Below are 14800 nucleotides of genomic sequence, written 5' to 3' on the forward strand. Positions count from 1 at the left end.
CCTTCAGCCCATCAGGCCCTGCAGGACCACTGTCACCCTCGAGGCCTGGCTCTCCCTGGAAAGGGTGGTGGGGAAAGATGAGGAGACATTCCCAGGGAAGGGGGTCGGGTGGGGGCCGCATGAGATCACGAGTTGCCAAGTGTCCAAGTTGGTTGGTTGGTTGGAAACACTGCTGCCCAGTGGTTGAGAAAGGCTCTGATATCATAGAGACCTCAGTTCCCACACTGGGCTTCCTGTTCACAGGCAGTACGACCACAAGCAAACTACCTCGCCCCCACGGGCAGCTGTTTGCTCATCGGAAAATTGGGCTGATACCACTTCCTTTAAGGGTGCCTGGAAGGCACAGTGTAAGCACCCCACAGATGGTAGCCATTCGATGTATTATTTCTGGAACTGGAGTGAGCTCCCATGAAACTCCTTGTGGAATCCCATTTCTCAGATGAGGAAAGTGAGGCCAGCCTTAAGACTTTTGGGCCAGCAAGCTTGGGAATGATACCAAGACCCCGAATCCCCATCTGACCCTCAGCTAGGTTCTCTGCTTGCAGTCCCAGCTCCAGAGATGCCCTGGATGTCTCCGTTCTCAAATTGGCCATCAAATTAGTTTGTGTCTCTCTTGGCTTTCAGAGTTCATGGCTGTTCAGCACCTGAGCCCAAAGGGGCCTCAGAGGTCATCAGAGGCAGGGGTGGCAAAGGCATGACAGGTGTGGAGACCCCACGCTTCTCGTGCCTGTGGCAGATGTCACTAACGTATCCACTAGAAGGTGCCTCCATACGAACAAGGCCTTCTGTTACTCACTGCTCTCTTCCCAGTGCTTTGAGAGAAGGGCCTGGCACAGAGTGGGCCTCAAGTGAGTGCTCGTCGTTCTCTCTCCTACTGTGCCTCAGAATCCTTCTTAATGCGGCACTCTAAGAAAACTACGGATCAGTCTTCGTTGACACACAAGATTTACCATCTCAGGGGTTCGGGCTGCACACACATCCTGCCTTGCCCTGTGGTCTTTATTGCAACTCTGGGCAGGGAAAGCACGAAGCATTGGAAAAACAGGAATGATAAGAAATGAAGGGCACTTGGGCTGTCCCTGGTGCCCCCAGGAACTGAGGCCCATGCTAACTCCCGCTCCCTCTTAGACCCCACCTTCTGTACCTGGCAGGTGCTACAGGATGCCTGCTCTGTACTCCTCCCCAGTATGCCTGCAGGCCATATTCAGGCAGAGACTGTATAAACTGGGCACGGAGCATAGAGAGGTGGACAGAGAGGCATCCCAAAGCTTCTCAAAGACAAGCTTTGTGGGTTTCTTTTAGAAAAGGGGACGATAACCTTCCATGGAACAGTTTCCAGGGATGATAACAGGCGTTTTTCAAAAGTAAAAGTGCATCCAAATAAGTCAGGAACCACTGTCTTGGCTGCAGGCCTTCTCAGAGCTTTAAAAATGCTACTACTAATGTGGAAGAGGGAACACGGAGCATGCAGTGAGTCTCAAACACTTTGACCACAGGATCCTTTTCTTCCAAGAGTGCCTCTGCATTGTGGAAATGCTGGCTCACCCAGAGAGACAGGATGAGGCTGCAGGAATTCATAGTCTCTTTCTCCCTGAGGCTCAGGGAGGTTGAGTAAAGCCCTTCCCCCAGACCCAAGTGCCCCTCAGGTGGCTTTCCAGGAAGAATGAATTTGCTTCGACTTACCCGCTGCCCAATGAGGCCCTGCTCCCCAGGGGTGCCCAGAGGCCCAAGGTCACCCTAGGAGAAGCCAAACACAAGTCCATGGGGGTGGGTAGGGCCAGTCCCAGCCCTTGCCTCACCTTCCTGTCCTCACCAGCTCTGATTTGGGCGGAGAGCTGGGGCAGCCCCTCCTTCCCAAGGACCAAAGCAACACTGTAAAATGCCAACCAGAGCCCCTGTTCCAGGCCAGCACTGGCCGTGTCGGGGCCGCGCAAATGCCACCACCATCGAGCTCATGTTTACACGGCGCTGCCCTAAGGGCCTCTCGATTTCACACTGAAACCTCACAACAACCCTGCCAGAGAAGGGATCTTCTTTTACAAATGGAGAAACCAAGAGACCACGCACGGGGGTTACGTCACTAGCCCAAGCCCATGAGGCTAAGAAGGGACAGATTCAGGATCCAAACCTGGGTAGTTTGGCTCCAGGGAGGATCAGATGCAGGGATGGCAACTCTGTGGCTGACCACCTTCTTTACTCTCCCTGAGAGCCTTGGAGAGAAACCCAAAGGAGGAAGAGGCCCTAAATGAGCCAGAATAAATGTCATCTGCCCCCCAAAAGATCACCACGTGGGGGTTTCTAAACTAGTCTCCCTCTGTGCTGACGTCCAGGGCGGGGGGGGGGGTGGTACCGGGAGGAGGAGGAGCCCTGAGCCCCCAGCCCTGCCCTAACCAGGAGGATCCCATTTCTGTCTGTTTTATATATGGGGTAGTTTTCTGCATTGTTGGAGCAAAGGTTTCTGGATCTAAGCCAACAACTGAAGTCCCAGGGCTGGTCCAAGTCCCTCTGAATGGCAGGGAGGCTCAGGCACTGCTGGGGAGGGGGTGTCTGCCTCTAGTCCCACAGACCCTGGCGGCTCCCCCAGGCCCTGCCTAGCAAGGCCATCAGGCTGCCAGTGTCGCTTGTCAGCTCCAGGGCCTGCATAGGGAGCTGCATCCTCTTCCACAGCAGAGTGGGGGGGGGGGGGCTCTCCCCAGAACCCAGGCATCAATGGGCGCCTGTTTCCCCGCAGGTAATGAGGGGCTCGGGGGCTGAAATGCAGATGGTATCTCAGGAGGCCAAGAGATGTGGCCGCCCGGACGTGGGGCAGGTGCCAGGGAAAACATCACTGGGCAGGGGGCAGGGGTGGGGGGCGGGGGGCGGGGGCTCCAGGCCGGCTGGGTCCGCCACTGTGGCCATAGCCAGGACCCGCTCCCCAGCCAGGAACACAGAGAACTCATTATCCCCACACAAGAAAGGCCCGTTTCTCTTCCGTGGGGAGGACGTGGCCGCCAGCTGGGAGCTGGTTTCAACAAGTCAATTTTCTCTTTCATCCTGCCTTACCTTCATCCCGGCTTCCCCAGGAAGACCCGGTTCTCCTACCGCACCGGGCGGTCCCTGCAAGAAAATGTCATTGGTCCCTCCTACAGCAAGGGCTGGCTTCGATTGTAAGGGAGGAGATAACAGGCAGGCCCAGAGAGGGCAAGGAATGTGCCTGAGGTCACACAGCAGGAGAGACACAGAGTTGGGAGCAGGCTACGGCCTTCTTGGAGCTTGGAGCTGGGACCACAGGGAGGGTGGTGGTTGGGCCCATGGTGCCGAGCCTTGGGGCTGCTCAGAGGCTGCTGGAGCCTTCTCCTTCCCCACGAGTGTGGTTTGCCACATTAAGAGCCCCTTGGCCAGCACAGGGAGGAAAATAGCATGATTCACATAACAACAGGGGAGGAAGCCAACCAAGGCTGTATGCAGGGCAGACAGATCCCTGTGCTTTACTCCAAAGCTGAGCCAGGATGACAAGGGTGGGAAGGGGTTCAAGTTATCACCATCAGCATGGCTACAGCCCCTGCACAAACCCTGCAGCTCAGCTTTCTCCTCTGGATAAGGCAGAGGTGTCGGAGGTCCCTCTAGAGTTCCTCGCTGCACGCCCTCAAAAGGGCTGGTTCTGCAGTCAAACCTCAGTGCCGAGGGGAAGTCCCAGCAGGGGTTGTGGTGGGGGCACTGCTGCTTCCTGTGGTCCCGCAAAAGAGGCACCGCCAACCCGCTTGAGGGTCCTGGCACCCCTGCGTGCCATGCGCTGCCCCTGGGACTGGGAACCCAGCTCCTCGCCCTATGCCATTAGGGTGGATCTGCCCTCCCACCAGGGGGGTCTACCCTTCAGTTTCTGCAGGACACAGGACACAGCACACAGCCAGGCCTGGGACCCCTGTGTGGAGGAGGACTGCGAGGGCCTGATACCTCCCCGGCAATACCACGGGACAAACGAGGGGCCCTCAGCGCTCACCTTGGGTCCCATCTCTCCCGGAGGGCCAAGTGGCCCCTGGGGTCCCTGAGGGCCCTGTAAGACAGGCAGACACACACAGTTTTGAGAAGGCAGCCTGGGCCCTCTCTGGAGCCTGAGGCCCAATAATGCAGTCTGGAGGGGGCAGGTGAGGGAGAGGATCCCCAGAACCTGGAACTCTGCAGCCATGCCCCCCACCTGCCATGCCAAGGACCCGCTGTCTGCAGCTCCCTCCTCACCACCGGTCTCCTGCCACCCCCTCAAGCCATCTGCGCTTTCTCCTGTTCCTCTCCCTCAAACCTGGGGGGGGCCCTCCCCCACTCAGAAACCTTCCAGCTCTTCTAAGAAGCCTCGATCACTCTTCTCCCACAGTTTGAATGCCCTTCCACCTGGGATCCACCTCTGGAAACCCCCACCCGGCTCCTGGTCAATTCACTGTTCAAAACGGCGTCTCCTTGGGCCTAAAGATGTGGGACTCTAGCGCGGCCCCAGGGGGCAGGAGCCTCCTGTCCTCCCCCTGCCCCATGCAGGGATCCCTCCTCCTATACCCCTGGAGGCTGTCCTCTCCTGTCCCGCTCCAGTGGTACCACTCCACTGCCTCCTCAAGGGGCGCCCTGACCCTTGGGCCGTCCCCCAAACCCATCCTTCCAGGGAGCCTCCTGAAGGGTTATCTTGGTCTCAAACCCTTCACTGGCTCCTGTCCGGACCCTGCAATTCCCATCCTCCCTCCCTTGGAGACCTGAATACTCTGTTCCCTCAGCTTATACATTTCCTCGTTTCATCTTTACAACAGGATAGCATGGTAAGGACAATTATTCCCATTTACTTGTAAGAAAACTAGGCTGGAGGGCAAGCAAGCTTAGACTCCAACCCAGAGCTCCTGAGCTCCCTGGCCAGTGCCCTCTCTACCCCCCTCCCCCCAGGTCTGTCCCATCAGGGTAGCAGAGCCCTGGCCCTGTCCCTCTCCAACCTCCTTCTTGGCTGACCACGTGCCACACTCCCAGGCGGTGGCCCATCTGAGACCAGCCCGCCAGGAGCAAAGAGACAAAAGAGGGAGGAGAGAGAGCACTTACCGGTTCTCCTGGGAGGCCCTTGGTGCCTGGGGGGCCTGAGGGACCTGGGATGCCCTGCGGAGAACAGAGGTGACCTTAGTCCCTCCATGGCCTCCTTCACCCTGCCCAGAAGACTTCGCAGTATGTGAGGGTGTCACTCCCACCCTCTGCCATGTGACCAATGGGGAGACTGAGTCTCAGGGGAAAGAGGCAGGCTAGAGGGTCTTCAGTGCACAGAGTGGGCAGCCAGAACCTTTGTGGTTTCCACAGCAGGGTGGGAACCTGGTAACATGGCTCTTATCTCCCGGCAGAGCCCCACGGAATTCCCAGAACTGATGCTACTTACGGGGAAGCCTCGCGTGCCTGAGTGCCCGCGCTCACCAGCCGCACCCTGCAAGCACATGTGGGCTCATTAGAGGCGCGTCTCGCCAAGCAGGGAGCGGGGAGGGGCTGGCAGCCTTGGCTGACATACCTGCTGCCCAGGCTGGCCCGGTCTGCCCTGCGGTCCTGAAGGGCCCTGCAGGAAGCAAAGCATATGAGGGTGGGAGAGGGTGCTCAGGAGGACCCTTCACCGCACAGGATCCGCACTCCATGGGAGCTGGAAGGAACCTGTGTCATCACCAGACCCACCCCTCTCCCGATTGTGCAAGTGGGGAAACTGAGGCCTGGCAAGGGGAGTGGCTGGCCGTAGTCATCATCTGCTCTGGAGAACCAAGGACCCCTCGCTCCTGCTGGGAGTAGAAGCAATCTTGGCTCCCAGGGGCTCTGGAGGGGCTAGGGGCCCCAGGGAAGGGGCCAGAGGGCACCTGAGGTTCCCTCCCACCCTCTCTTACTCTTGCCTCCTCTGGCTCCCTCTTATTCACTGCTCCCTCTCTCTGTGCTCTTTCTCCCCTGCCCACAGGCTCAGGCTCCAGGGTCAGGAGGAGTGGCCCATGAGCTCCCTGCTGCCACCAGGGGCTGGCGCTGAGGAAGGTGTGAGCCTTGGTTCCCAGATTCCTGACCCAGAGCGGGAGGCATGAGGAAGGGCAGGCCCTGGGGTTGGTACCTTCAGGCCCCTGGACCCCTGCTCCCCGGCTGGTCCATCTGGTCCTCGGGGGCCCTGGAATAGGAAAAAGGGACTAGCACAGTGGACAGCAGGGGTCTCCCTTGGGCTGGGAACCAGGAGGGCAGGGCTGCCCAGAGCCCAGGGCCTCTCCCGGCACAAGCCTGGGGCTCTCTTCTCCCACTGCCCGCACACCCCTACCCTGAGGCGGGTCACCCGTGCGCAGCATGCCTGCTGAGACGGCAAGGCACTGAGGGACTCTGCTAGAGGCCCTGTCGTTCTGGAATAGGGCTGGTAGTGCATGAACAACCCTGTTTAAAGAGACCTCGGAGGTCAGGCAGCCAATGCACTTCAGAGTTGGGCAGGCTGAGGGCCAGACACATGTGGCCAGGTCCCCACAGTCAGCCCCTCAGACTCGGCTGCTGCATCCTCTTCCCCGAGCACACGTGGGTCAGAAACGGGTGTCTGAACCACAACCCTTGGGGGACACTGACAGCGAAGGACCCGGGAGGGTCTGCATATGGCTACGTGTGCAGAGCAGCCTCCTCCAGCCAGATGTGCGAGTCAGTCTGGCCCTGCTCACAGAGGGAAGAGCTGACGTGTGGAGGGGCAAGAATGGGGCAGGGGTCAGGCGGCCATTCCGTGGAGCCCTAGACAGCAGTCTTAGTCCTTTGAAAGCTGGGAGCCCCACCCCTCCACCCCTTGAGGCAGGCCCTTCCCCCACTGCACAGATGGGAACACTAAGGCCCAGTCAAAGAAGTGACTTGTCTAAGGTCCCTTAGCACATCAGCAGGTGCATCCCCTCCAGGGTTCTACCCACTGGCCCATGTGACCCCCTTACGGGGACTCCCACAGAGACACAGATGAGATGGGGTCCTCTGGAAAAAGCCCCCTGTAGAGAACAGTGTGGTGTTTGTCCTGCAGGGGACCAGAGAGGTCATGTGGGGGAGACGAAGAGGGTCTTGTGCAGAAGGCTGGCCCACCCTGGCCTGGGAGTGTAGGGCCAGCCACAAAAGGGGACTGGGGAACGTACTTGCGGGTGGCAAGGAGTGGGATGAGGGACGAGAAAAACAGCATGAAGAAATTATTTAAAAATTAAGCAAGGAAACTTTCAATTAATAATTGAGCCAGAAAAAGCAACAATTCCTTTTATCAGCTACCTGGGGCTCCCACAGCCTTAAATAGTGCCTCATAGATTGAATAAGCCCAGGACAGGCGACCTTGCTGAGCCTCAGTTATCTTGTCTCTGAAATGGGGATGAGAACCTCTCCCTCAAGGCAGGAGGTATTGCACACAGGCAGTTCAGCACCTGGCCTCTAATAAGTGCTCAGGGATAGCTGGCTCTGCCAGAGGAGGCATCAGGCTCCCCAGGGCCAGGGACACAGAGGAATGGCCTGGAAGATCTGGATTCAGTCCCTTCCTCAGAACAGGCAGCTTAGAGCAAGCTACAGAGAACCAGCTGAGAGTTTCCAAAGATCCAATACAACATATGATTAGAAGCTGTGGGTGCTAGTCCTTGTTCTGCTGCCGGATTGCTGTGTGGCCCCAGGCAAGCCCCTTCCCCTCTCTGGGCCCCTCTCTCTCAGATGGACACTGTCAGACCATGTGTTAGACTTTCCGCCCCTGATTCATGGACAGGTGCCTGGTGGAGATGGAGCCAGACTGAGGTGGGGACATCCCAGGTCTTAGGAGCTGGGACAGAGACTGAGCTGATGGGTGGACATCTGGGCCCTCCTGAGAAATGGCTTCTGGCCCCTGGCCTCTGTGTCTAGCTGAGCCATAAATCTCCCTGGAAAGGGATTGCTCTGGGACTGCAGTGGAGGCCCAGAAGTGTTGACGGTTTGGTGTGACTCACACGGCACCCTATTCATCCCCGGAATCCAAGCCTTTCTGAGAGAAAGTTTATGCGATCTGTACTAATAGTAGTAGCAACTGCCGCAGCAGCAATGATACCAAAAGCTATTATCCTCATTTTGCCATAAGGAAACAGCCTATGGTCACACAGCTAGGAAGTGGAGAAGCCAGAATTTAAACCCAACTCAGCCAGATGCCCATTTCTTTCCACCAAGACCTGTCACTGCCTATCAGTGTGGGAGTGAGCTCCCCGTCATGAGGGTGTGCAAGTCAGGGCCCAGAGAAGCCCGCCATGAAGGCTCTGCCCTGGAGCAGGATGTTGGAGAAGACAATGTCTAAAGCCTCTAGTACCTGGGAGATTGCGATCCCTTGGGAGACCAGAGAGCTCAGGGGGAAGCCGGCACTGCTCGGGGGAAATTGGGCCACAGCCTTTGCTGTCTGGAGGGAGGAGCAGGCAACGGAGCCCCAGCCACCCTCGCTCCCTGGCTCCCCAGGGCAGGGACAGGAGCAGGGCAGCTGCACATGCTAACCCTTGCTCTGGGCCACTCTGCAGCTCGTCCTGTGTCCCGAGGGTCCCCCCATCCTCTTCCTCCCTTCTCCAAGTGAACACAGGCCAGCCAGCCCTGCTGGAGGCAGGCCCAGGTTTCCATCAGAACCATATGTCTGTTCTCTAATAGCCAGTCCCCAGGAAGATGCTCGCGGTCAAAGCTGGGGCTACCTTTCAGCCAGGCTGGGAGAGAAAATCTGGTCAATTGCAGCTCTTGTGACAAAGGGATGGATGATCAAAGGGAGGTGCTCATCATGTGCAAGGCACGTGCCAAGGGATTTAATCCCATGGCCAACCAGAGAAGTCAGTTCTGTGGCTCACCCTTTTTACAGAGGAAAACTAGAGGCCCAGAGAAACGCAGTCAGTTGCTCAAGGTCAAAGAGGAAGAGCCACGATTCGAGGCCAGGTCTGCTGAGCTCTTAGCCCCATTCATGGGAGCAGAGTCCAGTGTCAGGCACGTGTATCTCAGAATCCCCGCGACTCCTTCAAAGTGGTTGGTGGAGGGAGAGAGTAGAGTCTCCCAGGTAACGGGGCTTTTAGACATTGTCTCCTCCAACACCCTGTCCCAGGCCAGAGCCTTCATGGCAGGCTTCTGTAGTCCCTGACTTGCACACCCCCTCGGACGGAGCGCTCACTCCCACACTGATAAGCAGTGAGTTGTGGTGGGGGGTGAAAACAAAAAATGGGCATCCAGCTGATGTGAGTTCAAATTCTGGGTCCTCACGACCTCCTCCTAATGTCATCCGCTAAGTCTTAGAGAAGTTAAGAAACTGGCCTGAGGTCCCAGAACCGGTAACTGGGAAGGCTGAGATTTGTCTCTGTCGGACCCCAGAGCCCCCCCTTTCAACAGAGGTCTGTGGATCCAGACCCTGTCAGCAGTTCTACAGGAGCCGAGGGCCTGAGGCCCCATCTTGTCCCCTCTTGCACATCGGCAGAGACGCAGGCAGGGCCCTGTACCTTACCCATGGCACATATGGGGAAACTGAGGCTCAGAGGGTGGCAAAGTCTTGCTAAGATCACTTGACAAGCCAGTTGTTACATGGGGGCCTGCCCAGAATTGAGCTCTTCTGCAGGCATGATGGGTGCCCCTCTAGGTAACCCCCCTGCGAAGTGGCCGATGGCGGACTATTAGGCCGGGGACCCAGGGCGCCGATCCCACAGGTTTTGCATTCCTGCCAAACCCAGCAGGGGGGAGGAGCTCATGTTCCCAACACTTCCCTCCCAGCCCTGGACACTTTTGATGTGGTGGGGAGCCTGGGTTTCCTCAAGCAGGACTACATTCCTGGAGCCACCACTGGGAAGGGGTGCTAGAGACAGCTGGAGCAAGCTCGGTGAGTTGAGGACCCGAATCTCCAGCGAATCTGGCTTCCTGGGGCAGGAGGCCATGTGCACAGGGTCCAGGTGGAACTGGCTGCCAATGGGCCTGGGTCCACTTGCAGAGACCCAGGACATGGCAGTGGGAGGGGCCCTGCTGGGCCAGAGGAATGCCTCCTAATCCCCCCCCTCTCCCAGGCTGACTGCTAGCCATCTGGTTTGGGGAAAAATTTAAAACCACTTGAAATTCAGCCAAGAGGAGACTAATCACAGATTCCCCGTATGGAGCTTGGATATCAGGACTGGGCTGTCGGCTCTCCCTGTGCCATTGGGGTTCCCTTCTACAAGGCTGCCTATCCCAGCACCCATACATCAGCTGGGGGCAAAAAACCACTCATCAGCCCTCCCTGCACGACTGAAAATGAGATTACATTCACTGTGCAAGAGAGCCAGATTCCCTGGGTTCAAATCCCAGCTCTGCCACTTTCTAACTGTGCAACCTGAGACAACTGACTTAACCTCTCAGTGCCTTAGTTTCCTGGCGTGTAAAATGGAACGAAGCCTAGCACCTTCTTTATAGAGTAGTGTTGAAGACCGAATGAGTTAATATGCGTGATAGCACCTGACACATAGTAAGTACCAGTGATCACCTCTGGCGCTTGTGCTCAGGCCAGCCCTTGTTTAAAGTCCTCTACGGCTCCCCACTACCCTGGGAACTACAGGCCTATAGGCCATAGGCCTAACTGTGGTTTGCGGACTTGCCACCTGCTAATTCTTGGTCTCATCCCTCTCCCCTGCCCCTCTGGGGAGCTAGTGGAGACCCCTAAACATGCCACACCTTCTCTTACCTTAGGGCTTTCCCTTGCCTGGAACCTGGCCCAGCTCCAGTACCCTCCTCTCCCTGAAGCCCTGAAGCATGCTCTGATACCCTGTCCAGGCTCCCAAGCTACTTCTGCTTCACCACCTATGTGCCTATGACCTGATACTATCTCTTTGACCTACTTGATTGAGCCATGAGGGCAGGCAGGGGTCATGCCTCTCCCACCCTCCCGTGGTATCTACAGAGCCTCCAACAGTGGCCGGCACATAGTCTGTGCTAAATAAATGGTGGTGGAATGAATGAATGAACAAATGAATGGACAAAACGCTGGTACCACAGACCCTGTCTGTACCCATGGGATGGCAAAGCCTGGTGTTCAGAAATGGGCTGGAAAAGACGAGCTGGAAAGGGGGTGCCAGGCTGAGAACCAGGCCCGGCATGAGTCTGGAAACCCTGCCTGATGCCGTGAAAGTCACAGGTCTCAGGGTTGGGCAGGGGGCAAGGAGCAGGAGGTAGTCTCCCTGTCAGGTGGCCCCTGCCAGTGCCAGCCTCCTGGGGGCTGGGCCCCACTTACCTGGCGTCCCTTTGCTCCCCTCACGCCTGGTAGGCCTCGAGATCCTGGAGGACCCTGTGGGGATGAGAAAGAGTTTGGAGAAGCCCCCTTTCTGGTAGCAAGGGCAACAGGGAAGGCTAGGAGTGTGGGGGCAAAGCCTGGCTGCACATAGAAGGACTTGGCCCAGTGGGAAAAGCTGTCCCACAGGCTATAACCCTCAGCACAAGTCAGTTCAATGTGGTGGGCCTCCACCTCTCCCAGGAATCTGGTAGTGAGGAGAAGCCTCCCTGGATGGATGAGCCATTTCCTTCTGTATCTCAAAATCAACAACCAGAAGCTACCATGACACTCTTGACCAAAAGTCTCCTCAAATGTCCATTTCCCCTTTTCTCCTTCCATTAGCAAGGAGAATACGCCTGCCCATGTTCTGTCCCCTGCCCTGACCCTGAACATCACCTGACAGCCATCCAAGAGGCTCTGACCAGGCAGAAAGAGCCCTGGGGTACGAGGGGAAAGAAGCAGACCACAGCCCCAAGGTGAGGGAGGGGGAGGCAGGGGAGAAGGGAGCAGGGCCTGGCCCAGGAAAGCCATCCCGTTATCTTGGTTTGATGCAGGAATGACAAGAGGCAAGGGAGCGACAGGGAGGGAGGGAAGGATGACACAGGATTGCCTTTGTTCTTTGAACCGGCAGGGCACAGGCCTATGACCAGAATTGAGGAATCTGTTGGGAGAAACTACGAACAATCTAACAACAGAAGAGGACAGAAGGTAGAAGGGAGAAGAGAGGAGGCGGGCTGCCTCATGCCTGATCTCTCTTCTGGGTTCCGGCCCCAGCTATATCCACCAAACAACGCCTTCACCCATGGCCGGCTGGCCAGGACCCCTCCAGGAGCCTCCCAGCAAGTCTCAGACTGGGCGTGCTCCTTTTACAAGGAAGAGGCGGCTTCATCCCCCTCCAAACACCAGGGAGAGGCCCAGTTCCATTTGGGGCCTCGGGAAAAACTTGTTCCATTTTCTCCCTCCCCATGGCCTAGAGGGGTGCAGACCCTCAGTCAGCTGCTGCCAAAGGGCTGACGTATGGGGCTGGGTTCTAACCTGCCCCTTGTCAGCAGAGCAAGCAGGGCGTGGACCCACACTTGGCCCAATAAGAAGGCAGAGCTGACTCCCAGATGGCAGATGACAGGAAGATTGGGTGAGAATGAGCCATTTTATAGCGGGATCTCGGACTGCAGAAGGCACGCAATGTGTCACTGGGAAATTTCAGGAGCCAAGTCTTAACTTTGAGGCAGTAGAAGAGAGTACTCAAAAGAACAGACTGCTTCCTCAGAGAACCGGTTCAAATCCCGGCTCTGCTGCTTCCTAATTCTGTGACCTTGGCAAGTGATTTCAACTTGTGGGCCTCAGTTTCCTCATCTATGAAATGGGGTAAGAAGAATCCCTAGCTCCTGGAGTTGCTGGGAAGACAAAATGACACGGAAAGTCCTCAGTAAAGGGTAGCTCTCAGCTCTCTCAATGTGGGAGGGGGTCAGAGATGGGAGTCTGACTGGTCCTCAGTCCCCCAGGCCATGAGGATAACGATCTCAGCTCACCTCAATGGGGCTGTAGGAGAACGTGGATGTTCACATGATTGGAAAAGTGGGAAACTGCTCATCAGACGTGAACAGTGTCATCAGAAATGTGACCTTAATGGTAGTAGTCTTAAAGGAATACTGGTAATTAACACAGCTACCAAATAGTAATTATTTCTACTGCCAGTCATTAAACGCTTAGTATATGCAGACTGTGTGCTAGGCATGCCATCAGACACTGGTATCACTGATTTCTCACAGTAATCTCATAATGAAGGGAGTTCTGTGCTGGCTTGCAGATGGGGAAATGGAGGCGCAGAGAAGCTACGAATACTGCCAACAATCACCCAGCTGGTAAGTGGCCAGGACTTGACTCACACGTGTCTGAATCTGAAGTCAGATTTCTGGACCTTGGTGCTACACTGCGTCCCCAGCAGCACCAGGGCGGCTGGTTGGCTTAGAAGGAGCCCCAAGAGGTCCGAGCGACCAGCCCCATACTGCAGCAGTGGCAGGTCAACGGCAACCCTGGGGGCTGAAGGCAGCACGTGACTGAGTTCACTCGGTCTGAGCCAACCTCCAGAGCAGTGGGACGTGCGGGGACCCAGAGCAGGGCGGAGGTCAGTGGAGCCCTGGAGGTAGGGGATTCAGAGGCAGCCAGGAGCTTCCTTCCATGTGCTGGCTTGGACGGCCCCACTGTTTTCCCATCTTCCACTGGCCTTCCATTTTGTCCCAGCAACTCCATTCCAAGCTTTCCTCCTCCCCAGTGGACAAATGGAGAGACTGAGGCCCTGAGAGGTTGAGGTTCAGGGGCCCAAGAGCTACAGTTTGATAATGGACCCTTGCCTGGGCACCTCCCACATGGATGGTCCCCAATCACTGCCTCTCCAGGAGCATCTGCTGGGCCCTGGAACTTGGGTCCCATGAACCCTGAGGAGGGGGATGGGACAGCAGCCTTCAGGCTGGGTGGGCTAGGAAACCTCAGATCACAGGTTGGGCTCCTCAGCCCACCAACCAGCCCCTCCAGCCCCGGGCCAGAAATGGCTTCTCCTCTTCCTCATTAACAGGGGAAAATACACCATCAGGAGCCCGGAGTGCTGGCTCTCATCTCACCTCTGTACTTTGAGTTTTCTATCTCATCGAAAGGATTAGAGGAGACAGACAGAACCACCTGCTGCTCAGCACCTCTCTCTTGGGATGATGGTTACTTGTGTCCAGGCTTCTCATCCCTGGCTAGTCCCTCCATATCTCTCCTCAGCGCCTAGCACTGCCTGGCACGTAGTAGGTGCTCGGAAAAATTCTGTTAATGAGTGAGAGGACGTTTATACTTGGCACTCCCACTAGACAGGATCTTAAAAGCAGATGTATTTTTTTTTTTTTTTTAAGATTTTATTTGAGACGGACAGAGAGAGAGACCATGAGCAGGGGGAGAGAGGCAGAGAGAGAGGAAGAGCCAAGAGTGGGAAGCAGACTCCCCACTGAGCAGGGTGCCCGACGTGGGGCTCAATCCCAGGACCCTGAGATCATGACCTGAGCCGAAGGCAGATGCTTAACTGACTGAGCCACCCAAGCGCCCCAGCAGGTGTGATTCTTATCATTCCTGCACCTTCAGGGCTGAGCATAGGCCCAGTACACAGCCGGTGCACAGAAAAGTTTGGGAACTGAGCTAGCTTTGCTTCCCTCATTGGCACAGAGAAGTGGTATGTGCATGCTTTCCTTGGATTCAGACCCTCCAAGGCTCCCATTTCCTCCCTCATCAGACTCCAGGGAGTCTCTCAGTCTGGCCTTTGGAGGGACCTGGGCAGCCCAAACTCATCGTTCCCTAGTCCTGCCCTGGAATCCTGCCTGGGCTAGTCCCTTCCTCCATACCCTCTCCACCTGCCTGAAGCCCACTTCTCCCCCTCCCCAGAGGGGGCTCCCAGCCCTGAGCCCAAGCCTTGGCTCCCAGTGAGAGCCCCTCCTGGGCTCCATCCTCCATCAGCAGAGATAGAGGGAGCAGAAGCTGCGAGGGCTCAGGATGAGAGCCACCCCTCCCTGCCCCCAATATCACCCTTGGGAAAATAGATGGGGTCCCCCC

At 56.8% G+C, this 14800-nt stretch overlaps 1 protein-coding gene across 1 annotated transcript in view; it reads right to left on the reverse strand.

Moving 5' to 3' along the window:
- The window catches only part of COL27A1 (collagen type XXVII alpha 1 chain), a 129093-nt gene that overhangs the window by 32873 nt on the left and 81420 nt on the right, over nt 1–14800 (reverse strand). Inside the window, exons 28-36 of the mRNA XM_035016598.1 lie at nt 11180–11233; nt 6074–6127; nt 5501–5545; nt 5375–5419; nt 5050–5103; nt 3980–4033; nt 3043–3096; nt 1684–1737; nt 2–55 (exon numbers count right to left, since the gene is read on the reverse strand). Of these exons, the coding sequence (XP_034872489.1) occupies nt 2–55; nt 1684–1737; nt 3043–3096; nt 3980–4033; nt 5050–5103; nt 5375–5419; nt 5501–5545; nt 6074–6127; nt 11180–11233 (468 nt within the window). The remainder of the gene's footprint in view (nt 1; nt 56–1683; nt 1738–3042; nt 3097–3979; nt 4034–5049; nt 5104–5374; nt 5420–5500; nt 5546–6073; nt 6128–11179; nt 11234–14800) is intronic.

The sequence above is a fragment of the Mirounga leonina genome, unplaced genomic scaffold (genome assembly GCF_011800145.1).
Source record: "Mirounga leonina isolate KUSES-001 unplaced genomic scaffold, KU_Mleo_1.0 Mir_170, whole genome shotgun sequence".
NCBI lineage: Eukaryota > Metazoa > Chordata > Mammalia > Carnivora > Phocidae > Mirounga > Mirounga leonina.